We start from the raw sequence: 20,725 nt of genomic DNA, 5'->3' as shown, positions 1-20,725 counted from the left end.
GAGCTGTTAGTTACGGTTGCAGAAATGGAAGCCAGAAGCCTCTTTGGATGGCAGCACTCTTTCTAAATCACACAGGGAAAATCATGATAGATCATTTTACCTCTTTCTCTGTGTTTTATAGCTGTGACCCAAGAAGCCGTTTAAAGTTTACCGATAAAAGGTGTGTGCCTCACCTTGACACCAGCTTCTCAGATGTGAAAAGCTGTCTGTCCTTCCTCCAGTCCAGTCAGTGCAGTATACAAGAGTCAATGCGCTTGCCCATTATTATAGATTCTACAACACTCTTGCAACACAACCCAAAGAACAGAAATGGGAAGTGACTAAAATGGCCTTAAAGAGTCAGCAATCACTAATCTGTTTTGATCTTTAGCTTCCTACAGCTTCCCCAGTTGCTTCAGTTCAAAAAGCCCCTGAAGAGTGAATGTCTTGATTGACTTTGGAGTTTTGATTCCTGTTTCCATCTCCAGAAGTCAGTAGAGTCAAGGTAACAGAAACATAATAGAAGTATTTTGTGGTGTATGGGCTGTAGAAATTTTTCACTTGTTGCAGTTTGCATGTTTTTGCTTACTTTCATTTTAGTAAAGAGTACATCTGATGCATCATGCTGTTGTCAGAAACTCTCATTTTAGGAAAGAACACACCTAACGCATCATGCTGTTGTCCAAAGATTCATTGCCCTGTGCAATGAACCAGCAATCACACATGCAGGAGATAAAATTGTTCATTTATTTCAGAGTTGTGTGCTTGGCATTTTCCCACAAATTGAGCAAACATTCACAATTTTCCAAACCGTATTTGCACACTCTGTAATTATCCCAAGTATGTTCTTCCTACACTGATTAGTTTGTAATTTTCATAAAATTACAATATAGCTTACTCATCATGTCCACTATTGCGTGTGCTCAGGGAAAGGGTCTTCACCTGGATGAGGGTCTTTTTGATGTATGGACATAATTTGTAGTGTTATAATGAAGACAGTTCCTTAAAGATACATGGACCTGGGGTTTTCCTGATAAGATTGCAATGTGTAAAAAAAAAATAATGATTTTAATGAAATGGAGCTCCAGGTTGTCCTTGGTTACAGAATGTTAACTGTTTGTTGTATCTGATCTACTGATAAGTTTGCTCCCAACCTACCAAGATACAGGGAACATCTATTCTACTTAATTTTAAACAAGGTGAATCATCCGAATCCTGCAACAGGAGGACTTTATCTTGATGCTCTTTAATATGACTATGTTCCTGGCATTTAGGAAATGAACTGATTTTATGCCATGTCCTCCAGAGTAAAAAACTTGGGAGAGACACATACTTGGAAGCAAGCATAAAGTTGTGTAGACCTCAATGAGAGAAATTGCAAGTGTGTGTAATTGGGCCTGTGTCACACAAACCAGTGTCTCAGCTGTCAGTCTCAGATGTTATAGACAAGCGTGCTTACAGCAGTCATGGTAGCTCTGAAACCCTCTCTCTGGGATGGAAGCCGCCTCTGGATACTTCCATTTTAATACCTGTTTAAGTCTTAATTTAAGTTTGTGACAGGATAGAAAGTACGTGAAATCCATTTAAGATCTCTAACAACTCTACACTTTGAGACAGCAATAATTATCATGTTTCTTTAGCAGAGGCACAAAGAACTGGCTATTGCCTTCCTCTTTTGGTGTATTTGCAGACTGTTCTGTACTTTCAAGCTAAGTAGTCAAGTTTGATCACCTATTTCTCATGCATCATGTTTTTAAGAATCTCTCAATATTTCTGCTATGCTCTAATGCTAAACTCTATCTTTTATACCCTTAGAGAAGGAGTACATGTCTGTGCTATGGTCATCCTTATAAGGTTATCCTTCCAGAACCTTCATGTGAGTTCCAAAAGATTATTTGTTCTTTGCACCATCAGTGAGATGAGTTTTGGTCCCTTATTGGTTGTTCTGCAAGTGTATCAGATCTTTAGTGAGTTTGATATTGTTTGCAGATTTTAGAAGATTGAGATCTCCCTGCCTCCACAAGACTTCCCACTTCCTTATCTTTTTCTTGGATGGAGAACCCAAAGTTCCCCCATCGCTTTTATGCCACATTGGTAAAATTTATGCAGTTCAGCAGTTTTGGTTATTAACTCTTTACTCACCTATCAGTTGACAAAATGGAACGTGCATTTCCAGACCCTGATGGAAATTCAGTCAGTGTGTGCAGAGCAAATTCTGAGGCTGTTATCAGGTACTCCGCCAGTTAGCTGATTCCTCACAGATTTTCTCACTGTAGTGTGACGAGGTGGACTCGCAACACATATCTGTTTTAAACTTCAAACAATAATGAAATAGACACTTCAGTGGTTTCAGTAACTCCTTTAATGGCAACAACACAAAATGGAAAGCAAGAACAGGAAAGTGATCATTGTAAAGCAAGAGATCAAGCTGAAGAAAATTACAAAGCAAGTGATACATGGTTATACATTCACATTTTCCATTGTAAATTGTAGCTGCTTTTACTTTATAGATATGATTCTCCTGGCTCACATCTTGTTTATGCATATGGCAACAGAAACAGCATGCAACACTTCTCCATTATGTAGTACTTGAACACAGATTCCAAAAGGCAAATACTTAATCTTTGACTTTCTTTCAATGTTAATTGCCATTTCTCTCCTGACAAGGCACAGAGGATGAAAGAAATTAAGGCCTTTTATACAGGGGGATTTGCCAAATCAGATGTGGCCAAATCAAGCACTGGTGTGGGCACGAGGATGGAATACTTGATATTTGCCTTGTTCTTACAGTCTTCCCTTAGCACCTGCCCCATCTATGCTAGTCACAGGATCCTGGGACACTTGGCCACTGTTTGGACCAAACGTGACAGCTCTTAGATTCACGAGCATTGTGGGGACAGTAAATAGTGTGAGGTAGGAAAAAGAAATCAGATGTGGAGCAACACATATAGACTTCCCATATTCACGGTTTCTATGATGCTGGGGGAAAAAAAAAAAAAAAAAAAAAAAAAAGCAGTAGAAGCAAGGGCAGAATTCTAGGTCTCCTTCTCTTTGCAGGGACTGCATCTACCCATAGGACTACTGGACTTGCAGTCTAGCAGTCACAACCTCTACCAGGACGAAGGGGACGCAGAAATGAGAGTTTATCATTGAAATTGATTGCATTGTAATTAGGAAAGTGTTCGTGTTCTCGTGCAAGGTAACGAAAACCACTTCCATCACTGTGTTCACATAGTAGCCAGACACCTTTCTGCACTTGGTGAGAAGACACCGTGTCATTGTTATATCCCCTGCCCAGATTAGTGGCTTCTTTTACCACCTTGCTATTTCCTTGATAATTGACATGCTCATAGAGAGTAATCTGGGGATTGTGCAGGTTTTCAGTAATCAACCGCAAAGAAGAGATCTTGTCATTCATCTCATGACCCACAAAGCTATGTTCTCCCTCCTCAAGTACAAGAAACTGGCCTGCATAATTGATATGCTCATAAGCCACCCAAGGCTGACCAATTACTTTCACTGAGGAAACGCAATCATTCCAGTCTACTTTTTTCAGATCAGCAATGTCAGAGGTGAACTCTTTGGAGTATCCCTGGAAGTTGGCGTGCTCATAAATGATGATTTTTCCCATCTCAGCAGGACTTCTGCAGTTTGGATTTCTTGTTGTAAGAGCTAGATGATAGCCTGCAAGAAAACAGAAGGACAGAAAAGAAACAATGCTCATGAGAAGCATTTTCACACCAGAAAACAGTGCTGGAGGAGAAGAAAATGAAAACCAGAAGAGTAAAACACTTTTAGCTAGGAATAGATTTTAGCAGCGGCTGGACAAGAGTGAAGATGTGACTTGGAAACCTGACTTTAGAAGGGAAAAAAAAAAGCGTAGAATGAGAAGTGTGTCTTAAAACTTTGTATTTTTAAATTGGTTGTGTATGTGGGTTCTGTGCCTGTCTGAGTGATATCTGAACAGTTAGTTTAAAATTCTCTTGATCTACCCTAAATAAGGAATCAAGAAATACATAAATCAACTGACAATTTATCTTCCAATTAGTAATGAATAGTGTCCCTGACAATTCTTTCAAAAAATGGCATTGGTAATTCAGACTTGCTTTTATTACCTGCATAATAACACTAGCAAAAAAAGTAGTGGAACCTTCAAGTAATTTCTAAATGAACATTAATTTTATATGGAAAAATTTAAAATTCTGTCCATTAATACCAGAACCGATCTTTTTCAGATTTGCTGAAATACTCTATTTCTATGTTTAAATCATTTTTGTTGAAATAAAACGATTCCTGTTCTTGACCATTAGACATAAGGGGGGAATCAAAAATTTTAAAGAACCAGCCCCTTTGAGTCGGAGCATATTTCAGGTTTTAAATGTCTTTTTTATAGCACTATCACAAAAACATACATCAATTTGAAAAAGTCCTCACTAGAATCAGAAAAATATAAAACAAAGTAAGCTGTTACTTACTTGAGCTGTTAGTTACGGTTGCAGAAACGGAAGCCAGAAGCCTCTTTGGATGGCAGCACTCTTTCTAAATCACACAGGGAAAATCATGATAGATCATTTTACCTCTTTCTCTGTGTTTTATAGCTGTGACCCAAGAAGCCGTTTAAAGTTTACCGATAAAAGGTGTGTGCCTCACCTTGACACCAGCTTCTCAGATGTGAAAAGCCGTCTGTCCTTCCTCCAGTCCAGTCAGTGCAGTATACAAGAGTCAATGCGCTTGCCCATTATTATAGATTCTACAACACTCTTGCAACACAACCCAAAGAACAGAAATGGGAAGTGACTAAAATGGCCTTAAAGAGTCAGCAATCACTAATCTATTTTGATCTTTAGCTTCCTACAGCTTCCCCAGTTGCTTCAGTTCAAAAAGCCCCTGAAGAGTGAATGTCTTGATTGACTTTGGAGTTTTGATTCCTGTTTCCATCTCCAGAAGTCAGTAGAGTCAAGGTAACAGAAACATAATAGAAGTATTTTGTGGTGTATGGGCTGTAGAAATTTTTCACTTGTTGCAGTTTGCATGTTTTTGCTTACTTTCATTTTAGTAAAGAGTACATCTGATGCATCATGCTGTTGTCAGAAACTCTCATTTTAGGAAAGAACACACCTAACGCATCATGCTGTTGTCCAAAGATTCATTGCCCTGTGCAATGAACCAGCAATCACACATGCAGGAGATAAAATTGTTCATTTATTTCAGAGTTGTGTGCTTGGCATTTTCCCACAAATTGAGCAAACATTCACAATTTTCCAAACCGTATTTGCACACTCTGTAATTATCCCAAGTATGTTCTTCCTACACTGATTAGTTTGTAATTTTCATAAAATTACAATATAGCTTACTCATCATGTCCACTATTGCGTGTGCTCAGGGAAAGGGTCTTCACCTGGATGAGGGTCTTTTTGATGTATGGACATAATTTGTAGTGTTATAATGAAGACAGTTCCTTAAAGATACATGGACCTGGGGTTTTCCTGATAAGATTGCAATGTGTAAAAAAAAAAATAATGATTTTAATGAAATGGAGCTCCAGGTTGTCCTTGGTTACAGAATGTTAACTGTTTGTTGTATCTGATCTACTGATAAGTTTGCTCCCAACCTACCAAGATACAGGGAACATCTATTCTACTTAATTTTAAACAAGGTGAATCATCCGAATCCTGCAACAGGAGGACTTTATCTTGATGCTCTTTAATATGACTATGTTCCTGGCATTTAGGAAATGAACTGATTTTATGCCATGTCCTCCAGAGTAAAAAACTTGGGAGAGACACATACTTGGAAGCAAGCATAAAGTTGTGTAGACCTCAATGAGAGAAATTGCAAGTGTGTGTAATTGGGCCTGTGTCACACAAACCAGTGTCTCAGCTGTCAGTCTCAGATGTTATAGACAAGCGTGCTTACAGCAGTCATGGTAGCTCTGAAACCCTCTCTCTGGGATGGAAGCCGCCTCTGGATACTTCCATTTTAATACCTGTTTAAGTCTTAATTTAAGTTTGTGACAGGATAGAAAGTACGTGAAATCCATTTAAGATCTCTAACAACTCTACACTTCGAGACAACAATAATTATCACGTTTCTTTAGCAGAGGCACAAAGAACTGGCTATTGCCTTCCTCTTTTGGTGTATTTGCAGACTGTTCTGTACTTTCAAGCTAAGTAGTCAAGTTTGATCACCTATTTCTCATGCATCATGTTTTTAAGAATCTCTCAATATTTCTGCTATGCTCTAATGCTAACTCTATCTTTTATACCCTTAGAGAAGGAGTACATGTCTGTGCTATGGTCATCCTTATAAGGTTATCCTTCCAGAACCTTCATGTGAGTTCCAAAAGATTATTTGTTCTTTGCACCATCAGTGAGATGAGTTTTGGTCCCTTATTGGTTGTTCTGCAAGTGTATCAGATCTTTAGTGAGTTTGATATTGTTTGCAGATTTTAGAAGATTGAGATCTCCCTGCCTCCACAAGACTTCCCACTTCCTTATCTTTTTCTTGGATGGAGAACCCAAAGTTCCCCCATCGCTTTTATGCCACATTGGTAAAATTTATGCAGTTCAGCAGTTTTGGTTATTAACTCTGCCTTCCTCTTTTGGTGTATTTGCAGACTGTTCTGTACTTTCAAGCTAAGTAGTCAAGTTTGATCAACTATTTCTCATGCATCATGTTTTTAAGAATCTCTCAATATTTCTGCTACGCTCTTCTCCAGATCTATCTATCATATTTAGCAAGGAAAATAATGCAAACACAAGAATTCCCAAGGGAAGAGGAGTCTCCCTAGATTTGGATTAAGAGGACCAGAAGGAAGAGACATTAAAAGGAGCAATGGCCACAGGATTTTTGCATGAGCAATTGGAAAGGCATTTGTGTTGAAAAGGGAATCCCGTTATGTCTAAGAGCCATTTTTTTTACAAGATAGAAGACTAGGGCCAATAATTGTGTCCAAACGAGATCATAGAAGTCACTACTCACCTTAATGCAATAGGTTTTATAAAGTTAGTACCTACAAAGGAAAAGAGAAGCATTTTTCAGAAAGATAGAGAAGGGAGATTTTACAAGTGTTGGTTGTAAACTTCAGAGAAAAGAATAGAGTGTGGAAGACAGATACATGTCCTTGGAGAACTATGAAAGCATTTACTGGAAGGGGCTGAGGAAGTGTTAGCAAAACTACCATGACTACTATGATCAGCAAGAGAAAGAGCAACAACAGCTACAGGAAGTTGTGGGGAGGTGATAAAAGGAGCATGCCACATTACAGCAACTTGAACTAGCTTTCACTACCTAACAAAGACTACTTCTCTTAGTATGCCAGCTCACCGAAAAGGTAACGGTAGCATGCATTGCTGTGTGTCTTAAATATGTGGCTTAAATGCACATTTATCTCCTCTCATCCACCCATGTTGTTAATGAATTCCCAGGCTTATCTGATCAGACCTTATTCACACCCATGCGCTGTTTACTTAGCTGTCACCAAATCTAGGATCAAAAACCTACAAAAGGCTTTTCACTGTCTCCCTCCAGTCCTTCTCTAATTGAAGCAATGCATAATCTACACTCTTATAATGCTGAGGCTCCCAGAAAGCCTTTTCTCATTCATTTTCCTGTTCTCTCAGCCCATTTTTTTGAGTCCAGCGCAGGACTACAAGTATGATTAGGGGCCTGAAATACCTGCCCTATGAGGAAAGGCTGAGAGAGCTGGGACTGTTCAGCCTGAAGAAGAGAAGACTAAGAGGGGATCTGATCAGTGTCTATAAATATGTTAAGGGAGGGAGTGAGGAGGATGGGGCCAGTCTCTTTTCAGTTGTGGCCACTCATAGGACTAGAGGAAATGGCCACAAACTGAAACACCAAAAGTTCCACAGGAAATTAAGGAAAAATTTCTTAACAGTGAGGGTGACAGAGCACTAGAACAGGTTTCTAAGAGAGGTTGTGTAATCTCCTTCTCTGGAGATCTTCAAAACCTGGTTGGACGCAATCCTGTGCCACACGCTCTAGGTGACCCTGCATGTGCAGGGGGGTTGGACTAGATGATCTCTAAAGGTCCCTTCTAACCTTAAGGATTCTATGATTCTATGATTCTAATCCAAGGGTCTAGTGAACACAGAGTCACTATATTAAGACCTAAGGGGAACCTCACAGTTGTGTCAGAAACCTATTTTTAGAGGTTCATGATTAGCATACTCTTAGTAGTGACAGAACTGAAAATACTGGCCCTGTAGAGAGTAAAAGAATTTGTCTCATCTTGAAGTAGAGGATAAATTACGGAAAACCTAAGAATGCATGAGTTGCTCTCATTGGTTATACTGAACATGTTTGTATATCCTGTATCAAGATACCACTGTTGGTTGCAAATGCAGGCTTGCATGCAGAGTTTGAGGGTGAAACTCCAGCTCATTTCAAATGTACAGCTTCATTATAGAGCTGCATAATAGAGACTGTGCATTATGCATAGATTTTATGCATCACAGGAAGCTTTCTAAGCAAATGCCATCTATACATATGTTCATCACTTTCTTGCCTGGTTCTGTATTTCTGTTTGTTCCTTGCTAACACTGTCAGCATCTCCTGCTATCAGTTCCTGAGTGACCACATGAAGAAAGGTGGCACAAAATGACAAGTAAGCACCTGCCTTGCTCTCAGTGGTTGGTATTTTTCTTCTGCTGCATTTGTTTGTTCTGGTTTCCCATGGAGAAGGGGCTGGCTGACAGGCTATGGTTTCATTCTGATATCAGAAGGAAATCTGTTCCTTATCATGTTGAAGACATGACCTATTTTTGCTGCCTTGTTTATTACTCATTCTGATTCATGAGGACTGTCAATGCACATAAACAACAGGTCATTTCTTGCGATGCTACTGGTGAGGACAACAATTGCTGACTGGGATCGCTTCAATGGGAACTGATATACATCAAGTAGGCTGCAGCTCTAGATCACTAAACTGCTTTTATTCTTCCCTTCACATTGGTCATATTCCTCTGGGATGGATATTTCAGAGCGGCACTTCTTAGCAGGTTTAGCTGTCTGAGTGCATCTGCCTGAGGGGCATACACTTGCATTCAAGTGCAAGTTTGCAAACTGCAAGTTTGAGAATGGAATACTTGAAAAACAGATTGAATTCCCCAAGTAAATGTTAAATCATCCAACAACAACAACAACCAGAGAGATTAAGATACATGCAGCAGAATAACTGTCATATTATTTCCCCATGATCCTACAATTCGGGGTTCACAGAATCACAGAATGGTTGAGGTTGGAAGACACCCATAGAGATCATCTAGTCCAACCCTCCTGCTCCAGCAGGGACACCTAGAGCACGTGGCACAGGGTGACATCCAGATGGGTTTTGAAGATCTCCAGAGAAGGAGACTCCAAGCCTCTCAGGGAAGCCTGTTCCAGGGCTCTGTCACCCTCACAGTAAAGTTCTTCCTCAATAAGGTTGTCTAAGAAAATGGAGCTGCCACCAAAAGATCTCTCCACTGTGAGAAACTGGCTATCAGTTACTGAATCCTAACCAGTCTTAGTGTTTCTGTGACTCTAAAACTTTTAACTAAACTAAAGAAAGACTTTACTTCTAAGGTTAAAGAATAGCATCCACAGTAAAACTGATGGGTTTAAGAATGGTCTCATTTGTTCATGATACAGTTTTGAAACTCCTACAACAAAGAAGATACATCAGGAGGTCATAAATATTTATACTTATTTATTTCCTATAGTTACCATTTAACATTCACAAAGAAAATAATTTATTTGAGGACAGACAGGAACTTTCAAAATCAGAGTCTTTCTCCTTTTTCCTCTAGAAAATAGTATGGATAAAATGCTATTGCTGTGTATATAGTTGATGAAGCTCTGTGGACTTTCTCCTTAGAGTGATTTAGAGTTTGTGGTGCAGATTAAAGTTTGTGTTGCCTTGGTGCTGTGCCTACACACTGCTTTGAGCTAATTACACCTGCAGAGTCTTCACAGAGCAATTTCACATAATCATAGAATAATTGGATCTGAGGAGACTTCTGGAGATCACCTAGTCCAATCCTCCTGCTCAAACAATGACAGATAGAGTAGGCTGTCCATGATCGTGTCCATTTAGTTTTTGTATGTCTTCAGGGACAACCTCCACAAACTCTCTGGACAACTTGTTCCAGTGCTCAGTCACCCTCACAGTAAGCTTTTTCCTCAGAGCATGACAGAAATTTCTGTGCTTCAGTTTGTGATCATTGCCTCTCATTCTGTCACTGGGCACGCTGAAAAGTCTTATCCCATCCTCTTGACACCCTCTCTCAAGTATTTGTATACAATGGTAAGATCCTCTCTCAGTCTTTTCTTCTCCAGGCTAAACAGGCAGAGTTCTCTCAGCCTTTCCTCATAAGGCTAGTGCTAAAGTCCCCTAATCATCTTTGTAGCCCTCTGTCAGCGTCTCTCTCCAGTAGCTCCATGCCACTCTTAAGCTGGGGAGCCCAGAAATGGACACAGTGCTCCAGGTGAGGACTCATCAGACCTGAACCAAAGAGGAGGATCATCTCCCTCGATCTGCTGGCAATACTTCATTGCTGGCAATACTTCATAATGCAGCCCGGAACACCATTGACCTTTTGGGCTACAAGGGCACATTACTGATTCATGGTCAACTTGTCCACCAGGGCGCCCAGGTCCTTTTCTGTGGAGCTACTTTCCAGCAGGTCAGCTCCCGACCTGTACTGGTTATTCATCCCTAGGTGCAGGATGCTATATTGCCTTTGTTGAACTTCATGACGTTCCTCTCCACCCACCTCTCCACCGAGTTCTGGTCTTTTTGAATGGCAACACTGCCTTCTGGTGCATCAGCCACTCCTTCCAGTTTTGTATCATCAGCAAATGTGGTGAGGGTGCACTCTGTCCATCATCCAGGTCACTGATGAAGAAGCTGAAGAAGACTGGACCCAGTATTGAACTCTGAAGTACACTGCTAGTTCCTAGCCTCCAAGTGGATTTTGTGCCACTGATCATAACCCTTGGACCTCTGCCATTCGGACAGTTCTCAAGCCACATGACTGTCTGCTGCAACCCACGTTTCCTGAATTTACCTATGAGGATGCTATGGGGGACAGTGTCAAAAGGCTTCCTGAAGTCAAGGCAGACAACATCCATTGCTTTCCCCTCAGTAACTCAGACCCTTGTTCTGTCAGAGAAGGTTATCAGATTATTTAAGTCTGTTTCTTCTTAGTGACCACTCCTGATCACTTTCTTGTCCTTAACATGCTTGGAAATGGTATCCAGCATTAGTTGCTCCATCACATTCCCAGGAATCAAGGTGAGGCTATACCTATAGCTCCCTTGGTCCCCCTTCTTTCATTTTTTGAAAACTAAAATGACACTGGCTTTCCTCCAGCCATCCGACATCTCTCCTGATTGCCATGGACTTTGAGGATGATTGAGAGTAGCCTTACCATATCACTAGCCAGTGCCTCAGTAATTACATGTGCATCCCATCAGTGCCCATGGATTTGTGTATGTCCATTTTGTTTAAGCAATCCCTAACCTGATCCTACTCTAGCAAAAGAAATCTTCCTTTTTTCCAGACTTTGCCCTGATCTCCAGGATCTGTGATTGCTGAAAGCCAGTCTTACTCATAAAGACTGAAACAAATAAATTATTTACCATCTCTGCCTTCTCTTTGTCACCAGGGACCCTGCCTCATTCATTTTTCCCTTGTCTTTCTTTTGTTGCTGATGTATTTGAAGACATCCTTGTTGTCCTTGACACCCCTGCCCAAGTATATTCTGGCTTTGCCCTTCCTAGTCAGATGATGTATCTATATTCCTACACAGTGGCCCAGCCATGTCATCCCCTTCCGTACACTTCTGTGTAAGTTCTGCCAAGAGCTCCTTTTCACATGCAGGGGTCATCTACTGCCCCTTTGCTTGAGTGTCCTTCTCACTGGGAAGAGCCATTCTTGAACCTGCAGGAGGCAATCCTTGAGGATCAACCAAACTTGTGACACTTTCTTTTGACAGTGTCCCCTTCATCTAAAAATTTCTGAGGTATTTTGGCCCAGAGTAGGGAGACTGCTCAATTTTCTTTGAAATGTGTTTTGAAATCCTTTTAAAAGATGACATTGCATGAGCAAAATATTGGCTGCAAAATATTAAGAAGAGTCCCAAAACTTTAGTTCTCACATACACTATATACACTAGTTAATTAATTGGCACTAGGAGACATTTATGGTACTTTATTGCCTCTATAGTCAAGTTGACTTTGTCATTGCTTTGGTCTAGATCATATAAAACTTACTCAAACATCTTTTGATCATAGCCTGGAAGACAGCAGAGAGCTGGAAACATTACAAAATAAGTTTTCAAGTGGCTGTTTAGCTTTGTTGGCTAAGAAAATTTAAAAATATGGATATAGACAATTCTGTGCCTGCAGAGAAGTTAATTATTCCTGTAAATGGCAAAATCCGGGGACTTTTTCAAAAAGAAATGGATATATGCAAATCCTACAAACCTCTCAAAGATTTTTGTGGATTAGTCAAAGCCTATGAAATCATCAAAAGAGAGAACTGGATATTTCTGCCACCCATTTGGGGATTATTTTGCTCAACACCTTTACCTACACACAAAGAGATTCTGCAATTAGGATATATGCCACTTAAAACTATAAAGTTATTACTTGTTGGCTAATATACACAAAAGACAGGTAGGATTAACAAACTAGCAGAATACGCATGGGCATACTGATCACTTGGATACAATACCCTAAGCCTCTTTGCTGGTCAGAATTTATCAAAGAACTGGGGAGAGGTTGGCCTGTGCTTGCCCCCTGGAATGGATTCTCAGTGTTGCTGTGTTCCACCAAATCTATCAGCACAAAAAATATTAATGAAATGAATTTTATTTTCTTTAGGATATTTGGCTTTCCATGCTGTATTATAGAATCATAGAATCATGTATCATAGAATCACAGAATACTTAAGGTTGGAAGGGACCTCTAGAGATCATCTAGTCCAACCCATGCACATGCAGGGTCACCTAGAGCACGTGGCACAGGACTGCGTCCAAGCAGGTTTTGAAGATCTCCAGAGAAGGAGACTCCACAACCTCTCTTAGAAACCTGTTCTAGTGCTCTGTCACCCTCACTGCTAAAAGAATTTTCCTTAATTTCCTGTGGAACTTTTGGTGCTTCAGTTTCTGGCTGTTTCTTCTAGTTCCGTCGGTGGCCACTAGTGAAAAGAGGCTAGCACCGTCCTCCTCACTGCCTCCCTTGAGGTACTTATAGACACTGCTCAGGTCCCCTCCCAGCCTTCTCCAGGCTGAACAGGCCCAGCTCCCTCAGCCTCTCCTCATAGGGCAGATGTCCCAGGCCCCTGATCATCCTTGTAGCCTGGCGTTGGACTCTCTCCAGCAGCTCCACATCCGTCTTGTACTGGGGAGCCCAGAACTGGACACAGTACTCCAGATGCGGTCTCACCAGGGCTGAGTAGAGGGGCAGGATCACCTCCCTCGACCTGCTGGAGACACTCTTCGTAACACACCCCAGGATCCCATTGGCCTTCTTGGCCACGAGGGCACACTGCTGCCTCATGGTCAACTTGTCGTCCACCATGACGCCCAGGTCCCTCTCTGCAGAGCTGCTCTCCAGAAGGTTGGTCCCCAGCCTGTACTGGTGTCTGGGGTTATTCCTCCCCAGGTGCAGGACCTTGCACTTGGCCTTGTTGAATTGCATGAGGTTTTTCACTGCCCAATTGTCCAGTCTGTCCAGGTTCCTCTGGGAAGTTTCCTCCTCCAAGTTTCATATCATCAGCAAACTTGCTGAGGGAGCACTCTGTGCCTTCATCCAGATCATTGATGAATAAATTGAACAAGACAAGAATTTCTTCTTGAATTCTTGAACTGATCCTTGTCTCACTGATCCTACCTCTGCCTGTCAATTTATTTTTATCCCAACCTGCCTCTACAATTTTGTTAAGGCTTTCTTTCATGATTTAGCAACGAGCTCAGCAATCTAAGATAAGATAACACAACAGAACCATATTAGAGCTATTCCTTTACCACAGATAGCTGAAGAAACCTGTGGGAGGAAGTTCTAAAGGATTAGAGAGGGGGAGGTGCAGCATCATTCTCAAGAAATGGGAACATCTTCTTTGAACAGATTAGAGAACTGGTACTGCAGATAAATATTTATGATGTAATCTGAAGTACACAGTCCACACAGGGGACCAACAGATGGATTTCATCATATGACCTACTGTTTTTAACTCAGAAATGGTGGAGGACAGCTAACCAAATAACATTGCTGTCCCAACAACCAAACGCATCATCCAAATCCCACACATGGAGCCTCAGCTATCATCATTGTATCTACCCATGGACCTGGAAGAACTACAAGAGATAAACTGATAATTCAGCAGAATCTGTAGTCTTGTTACAAAATGGGAAAAGCCCAGCAGATGATCAGGCTATCTCTGCAGCTGTTAATAAAAAACAGCATGGTTTTTCTATTAATAGGAGCCCAGTCAGAGCTGCATGGGGACCTGCATGACATCTGTCAGGATATGTAACTCAGAGACTGTAGATGCCATTAGGTGGTTCAGAACAGCAGTTCTGCCTTGCCAGGTGAACTTGTACAAAACAAAACAGGTCTTGAGGTAGTTGGTGATGACACATCAGCAAAGCCTTGTAGATCTCAAATTCCAGATGCAGTTGTTTGGAAAGTGACTCTATCATGTATATTTTAATGTGCAGCTTTGGCTGTAAGAGTAAAAATACAATATCACAGTCCTGAAGGAACTTTAACAGTAGATGATTCTTCAGGCTGCTCTGCGGCTTGCAAAATGGAGGTCTTCAGATCCTTCGGTATCTCAACATCTGAAATTTACTTTGCAAGCTTGCATCTGACTTTCCCATTTGCCTGTTTACCAGATTTCTGAGACGTGAACTAAATTAATTTAGTTTCTCTTATTGGGCAATACATTCATAATACTCCTAAACCCCAGAATTCATCTGTCAGATTATTTTTTTAAGGCTTAGGAATCCATGATAGAAGCAGTACATGCAACACACTGACTCTCAAGGTTATTACAATTGTAAAATATTGTAACAACACAAAGTTAAAAGGAAGGTAATGTTAGAAGAAAGGGAAACTCCATTTCGATTGAAACATTGCAATCTCAAAATAGTACTTCATCCCATTCATATCAAGATGAAAACGATTAAAAGATATCAGAGGTACATTTTTTCTATTGTAATAAACTAGTTCAAATTTATCAAAATTATTTGTTTTTATTATATAATTCTGGGCAGTGGAAGACATAACATATTGTGAGTACAATCAATGGGAAGGTTGGGAAGCTATAAGAAAGCATGTATGTATAGATCTGTGTCTGTAATAAAATATGAAACTATTTAATCACATATTCTACTAACTTTTCCTCCCCAAAGACTTTGAACTCTATTAATATGCTCTCATTATTTCCTAATAAGCACCATTTAGTGTGAATATCAGATTTCTCTTGCCTATATGCAAATCTTCTCTTCACTTGCTACTCTCACCAAACATAACTTTCAACAACCACATCAAATCCTGTACAATCAATCTTGTGATAAGTAACTAAAGTTTCCAGGTGAGAGCCTGGGCAGTATCACTGCAATATCCCAGCATTCTAACCAAGATGTCAAATCTAGTTGAGTCAAGCCTGAAAATAACATCACTGACAATTGAAAATGAAAGGAAATAAAACCCTTCATGAAAGATCCATCAAAAATATTTAGAAGTGACTCCATGAACTAAATCTCTGAATGCAGAGATATCTCTTTGTATCCCATAATATATGGGGCATACGTATTTAGACAGTGAGAGGATGAGATAGCAATGAAGAGAAATCCCTCAAGGTTCATGAGGGATTAAATAGAATAGATTTAATAGAGGACTTACCCTCCAACTTGCACAGGGAGCCTCAGGACACTCATAGAGTGGTCACTGATAGGAGGCTGCTGGATTGACACATAGGCAGACGTCAAAGCAGGATACTCATTCTATTGGAATGTTGATTCCTGTTTCCTTCTCCAGAAGTCAGTAGAATCACAGTAACAGAAGCATAGTAGAATTATTTTGTGGTGCATGGGCTGTAGAAATTTTTCACTTGCTGCAGTGTGCATGCTTTTGCTTACTTTCATTTTAGGAAGGAACACATCTAATGCACCATGTCAGTTTTGAATAGGATTTTCATGTAGCATATCCAGGTGACAGAGGTGGCATTTAAGTTATTATTTTGAAATTCACTTTTGCCCTATCCCTGATTTAGCCATTTTTGGAGCTGCAACAGGGACAGAGAACTAGGAAAGAAGAACTGGCAGAGCTGCAGTAAACGATAAGACACTATAATGCTATAAAACACTGCCCCTCAAGAGACCTCATCCAGAATACCTAAAGCGTGTGGGGGATTCTAAAGGAAGCACCTAAAGCTACTAAGACACAATTATTTGTGAAGCCAGGAAGGAAGCCTGACTTTACAATCCAGGGAAGATAATGTGTGCACTCTGGAAGGGGAAGTCAAAATTCCAGGAACTGCATATTGAAGGAAGCTACATTTCTTTAATTCTTCCTTTTGCCAATATTTCTGACAGAAGCACTAAGATAGTTCTGAGTAGAATGATAAAAGGTATATCTGCAAGCAGAAGTGCCAGAGGGAACAAACATCAGGAGTATGATTTTAAGAATGGCAGGTATTGATGACACATTATCAAAACCTCAGTGCATCAATATCCAGCTTCTCAAGATACTCAGACCAGAAGGCAAAAGGCTCACCTAAAACAACGAACAACCTAAAACAATGCACAGCCTCCACTAAGACTAAAACAAAAGACAGCCTAGATAATCACACTGTTGTGGGAAGATACAAAGCAGTCTAGAGCCACAAAACCAGAGACAGAGAAGGAGACAAAGTGCAGCAGACAAATCCTAGTGACTGACAGAGGTGAAAGGATGAAGGGATGAAAGGTCACAATCATTGTCAGTTCCTAAGTTGCACAAAAGACACGCCCAAAACCAATGGTCATCAACCTAAGAAGAATCCCAGAAACATGATGGGGATTCAATACCCAGTGTCCTTTGTACTCTGTGTCATCACAAGTAATGCTGACCGGACCACAGAGACAAATATATCTGGGTGTAGGAGCAGGAGTGGGTAAAAACAGATTTACTTAAAACTAAACAAGCCTTTCCCTTCTATATCTTCTTGCTTTAAGCTTTATTTTACTGTTGCTGCCACCTCGCAAATACTAATTATTCCTCTCTCAGCTAACAGGGAACCGGTCTACCTTTAGAGCTTGGGTTGTATCAGATACTTTGTATTTGCTGAGTGAGTCTGACATTGGAATGTTGAGTATTCCAACAAGATGATATAAATTCACTAGACTACACTATGTGATGAGGACTTCTCTGCACGGGTATCAAACTTCAGCAGTAGTGTCAGGGATTGCAGCTGGTCTGTGAAATCCCTGGCTCCCTTAGCAGAGAATGTTAACCTTGAAAAGATTAGAGTGTATCTATGAGATAGGGAGTTCACATGGAGACAGCAGAAAGTTATTAACAAGTTTAAGGAGATTTGGCCACGGAGCAGAAACTGGCCAAGTTAAGAATCATCTAATCATAAATCTGTTACTAGCTACTGTCCTTTGTAGTCCTCACCAATAAGCAGCAGCCACGACGAGGAGAGCTCGGTATAAATAATGTACCTAAAAAACAATAAAGTGTAGTTTGCATTGCATCTACCCTAGTTGTTTGTGTTTTTGGCCACCACGAATGCAACACAGTAGAAGGAACAGCAGGTCAACTCCTTCCACAGCAGATCAGTTTTATTTAGAAACTGTAGATATAAGACTTAACTCTGGTACTCTACAAGCCTAGGATCAACACCATGAACGTTTTTTTTTTCCTCACAAAGGGAAAGCCTTCCCCAAATATCGTTGTGAACCTGTGATCTTTCCTATACCTGTTCTTTTTTTCTGAATCCTTCCTCTTTCTGTCTTTCATCCTTCTGATGAGGCAGGAGGAGCTATCGTTCCAGGGCAGCAATCTCCATCCAGCGCCACTCTTCTTCTTACCTGTTCTGTTAACAATTCCTATTACCATTCTTCTTAACAACTGATCTTCTTCCTACTCAGCTTTGGTCAACAGCCCAGCTTTCATGTCTCTTACAAGAACACAGCTGCTAAGGAGGAAGACTGTAAAAACTGCCACAAATATTAAACTTCACACTGATATAATTCTCCATCTATTCTGTAAGGTAATTTATGTTGGAAACAGCTTATCAGGGACAGCTGTATTCTCCAGCTCTTGAAGCAATTGGTTTAATGTAAAAAAAAAAAAAAAAAGAGAGATGAATTTTGTGACCTGTGTACACAAAATGCCAGCTCAGTCAATTATGGTAGTTTGCTCTTCTAACATCAATATCAAGGAAAGCATTGTTTATATCCTTCTGAGGCTTATACACAACACTGGCTTATTATCATCTACCCTTCACTAAGCCTCATTATAAAACATGACAACTAACAAAGGAACAAACCAACTATGCACTCCATGTGCCATTCCATTTCTCTAAGTAGGTAAAGAAAAGCCTTCACCATTTTCTGCTTGCCTTCCCATTTCTCCTGAAATCTGTTTCTTCAAGAAAGTGCCAATTCAGTGTTCAGAATTTCGGAACTGTTCTCATTCTTCACTGCATCTCAGTATACTTTCCCATGTAGCCACTTGTTCTCCCTTCTGCAGTAAACACTGCGTTTCTTTTCCCTTCAAAACCAGTTTTGTCAGTTTGGGAGTTCTCTGGGTTAGCATTCCCTAAGCCAAGGCGAACTGCGTTGTAAGAGCTGTTGAATTCTCTCAGATGTTTTGCCAAGGGTCAAATTTAATTAGCTCTTTGATTAACCCCGAGACATGAAAGCTGCCCACCTGGGCTCCTACCTGGTGTATGAAGTGCACTGGTATGTGTTGGCCAGACTCTCCATGAAATCACACTCTCTTTACCTGCAAACATCACGGCTGACTACCCTGCCCTTGAGAAGATTGTCTCACCCTCCCATTGCTCTTGGCCCTAGGACAACTACACTAGAGACTCAGGATAGGCCCTTTGGGAAATGGTTGCTAGTTGCTTCTTTGCAGACTTGTGAGTAATTCTTCTTAGCAATGAAACGGACCCATTACAAACCCTCATGCCTACTGACAGATGCTAAGGGAATGCACAAAGTCTCAGAAGGTGCTGGTGTCCTGAAACCAGCCAGAAAGCCTTACAAGGACCCTGCATTCTGCTTCCTTATTCTCTCTCCTCCTACTGCAGCTACAGTCCTCACCTGTGCTCTGCTACTGCAAGTTATAGCCTAAGGTCCTTGTCTGTAGTTCCTGATGTGCTAACCAGCAGCACAACCCAAACACAGACCAGTGGATTTGTGACCTCACCTGTCTAGGGACTCTGCTTACCTGGACCATCTCTATTTCTGTTTCAGGACTAATTCTGGTCTGACTTGAAGATTATCAGACATTGCCATTGTTATTCCTGAGCCTTGAATCAGCTCAATGCAAAAGAAAAGTTATAATGCAAGACATTTTTAATGACTTGGACTTATGCCAGTTAAAAATTATTGCTTGCTTTGATTAAACTATTAAAAAAAATCACCCATCCTTTAGCAGACAACCTCCATCCTTGCTACTAGCAACAAAATCAGCAGCTGTGTTTCATGCATCACTGCAGGTAGCAATATTTAAGGGGCATTTTCGATAAAGTTAGCATAAATATAGGCTATTGTAATCCTGCTCTAGGCATATTTTTCTGTGCAGGAAATAGTACTCATTTGTTTATGCAGTGAGCTAATTGAAACCCAGCAAAAGGTTTGAAAAGCATTTTGAAGTTGGTTGGAAACTAACAAAACCTAAACAGTGGGTAGCTGTACAGCCTGAACAATGGTGCTCATGATATAACAAGAGACAGGAGAAGGAGCACATCAATGAGCAGAGAGTTCAGAGGGAGATGGACTGAAAGAATTCAGACTAGCATAGATTTATGCTGCCAGAAAATACTTTTTTTTTCCTGTTAAAGTTGATTATAGAGGCTATTGCAGGATCTGGGTCCCAAGAATTCCTCTATCTATCTGACTGATGGGGCCCACCCCAGTATACGTGGGGATCTGGTCTCTCTATTCCAGTAAAACAGACATGGCTGCTGCTCTCCCATTTGCAAGTTTAACCATAACAAACCTGAGCATCTGTTCCAGAGACATGCACTCTTACACAGAGGACACTGACACAACTGGCTACAGAGATTGCCACAGACAAGGCATTTCCTTCAACAACACCTGCATATGACACTACCAGAAGTTATGTAACATGTAAGTATGGAGAACCAAGTCTCCTTTCTCTTGTCCAGAAATTAATGATTGAAGTTTGCTGGTGAAAGCACAGGCAGCCTCACTCATTGGTGCACAAGCACATGCACATTCATAACCATCAAATAGCAGCATGGCCCCTCTGGCCATCTAATATCCCTGTCCAGGTCTTGGGCCCCTTTGCCCAAAACACGAATCAAAGAATCATACAACCCTTAAGGCTGGAAGGAACCTTTAGAGGTCATCTAGTCTAACCCCCATGCACATGCAGGGTCACCTAGAGCATGTGGCACAGGACTGTGTCCAACCAGGTTTTGAAGATCTCCAGAGAAGGAGACTCCACAATCTCTCTTAGAAACCTGTTCCAGTGCTCTGTCACCCTCACTGTC

General features: G+C 40.8%; 1 protein-coding gene across 1 annotated transcript; it reads right to left on the bottom strand.

The window, feature by feature from the left end:
• Window positions 1-3,008: 3,008 nt before the first annotated feature.
• Window positions 3,009-3,660, bottom strand: LOC104565671 (epidermal differentiation-specific protein-like). Its single transcript, XM_010212373.2, has one exon. It carries the CDS (start codon window positions 3,608-3,610, stop codon window positions 3,074-3,076), a length of 537 nt encoding a protein of 178 aa, XP_010210675.2. The 5' UTR covers window positions 3,611-3,660; the 3' UTR covers window positions 3,009-3,073.
• Window positions 3,661-20,725: the final 17,065 nt, after the last annotated feature.

Source organism: Tinamus guttatus, unplaced genomic scaffold (assembly GCF_059628265.1).
Source record: "Tinamus guttatus ecotype Peru unplaced genomic scaffold, ASM5962826v1 Tinamus_guttatus_pri_ptg000098l, whole genome shotgun sequence".
NCBI lineage: Eukaryota > Metazoa > Chordata > Aves > Tinamiformes > Tinamidae > Tinamus > Tinamus guttatus.
This window is presented reverse-complemented; position numbering and strand designations above follow the sequence as displayed.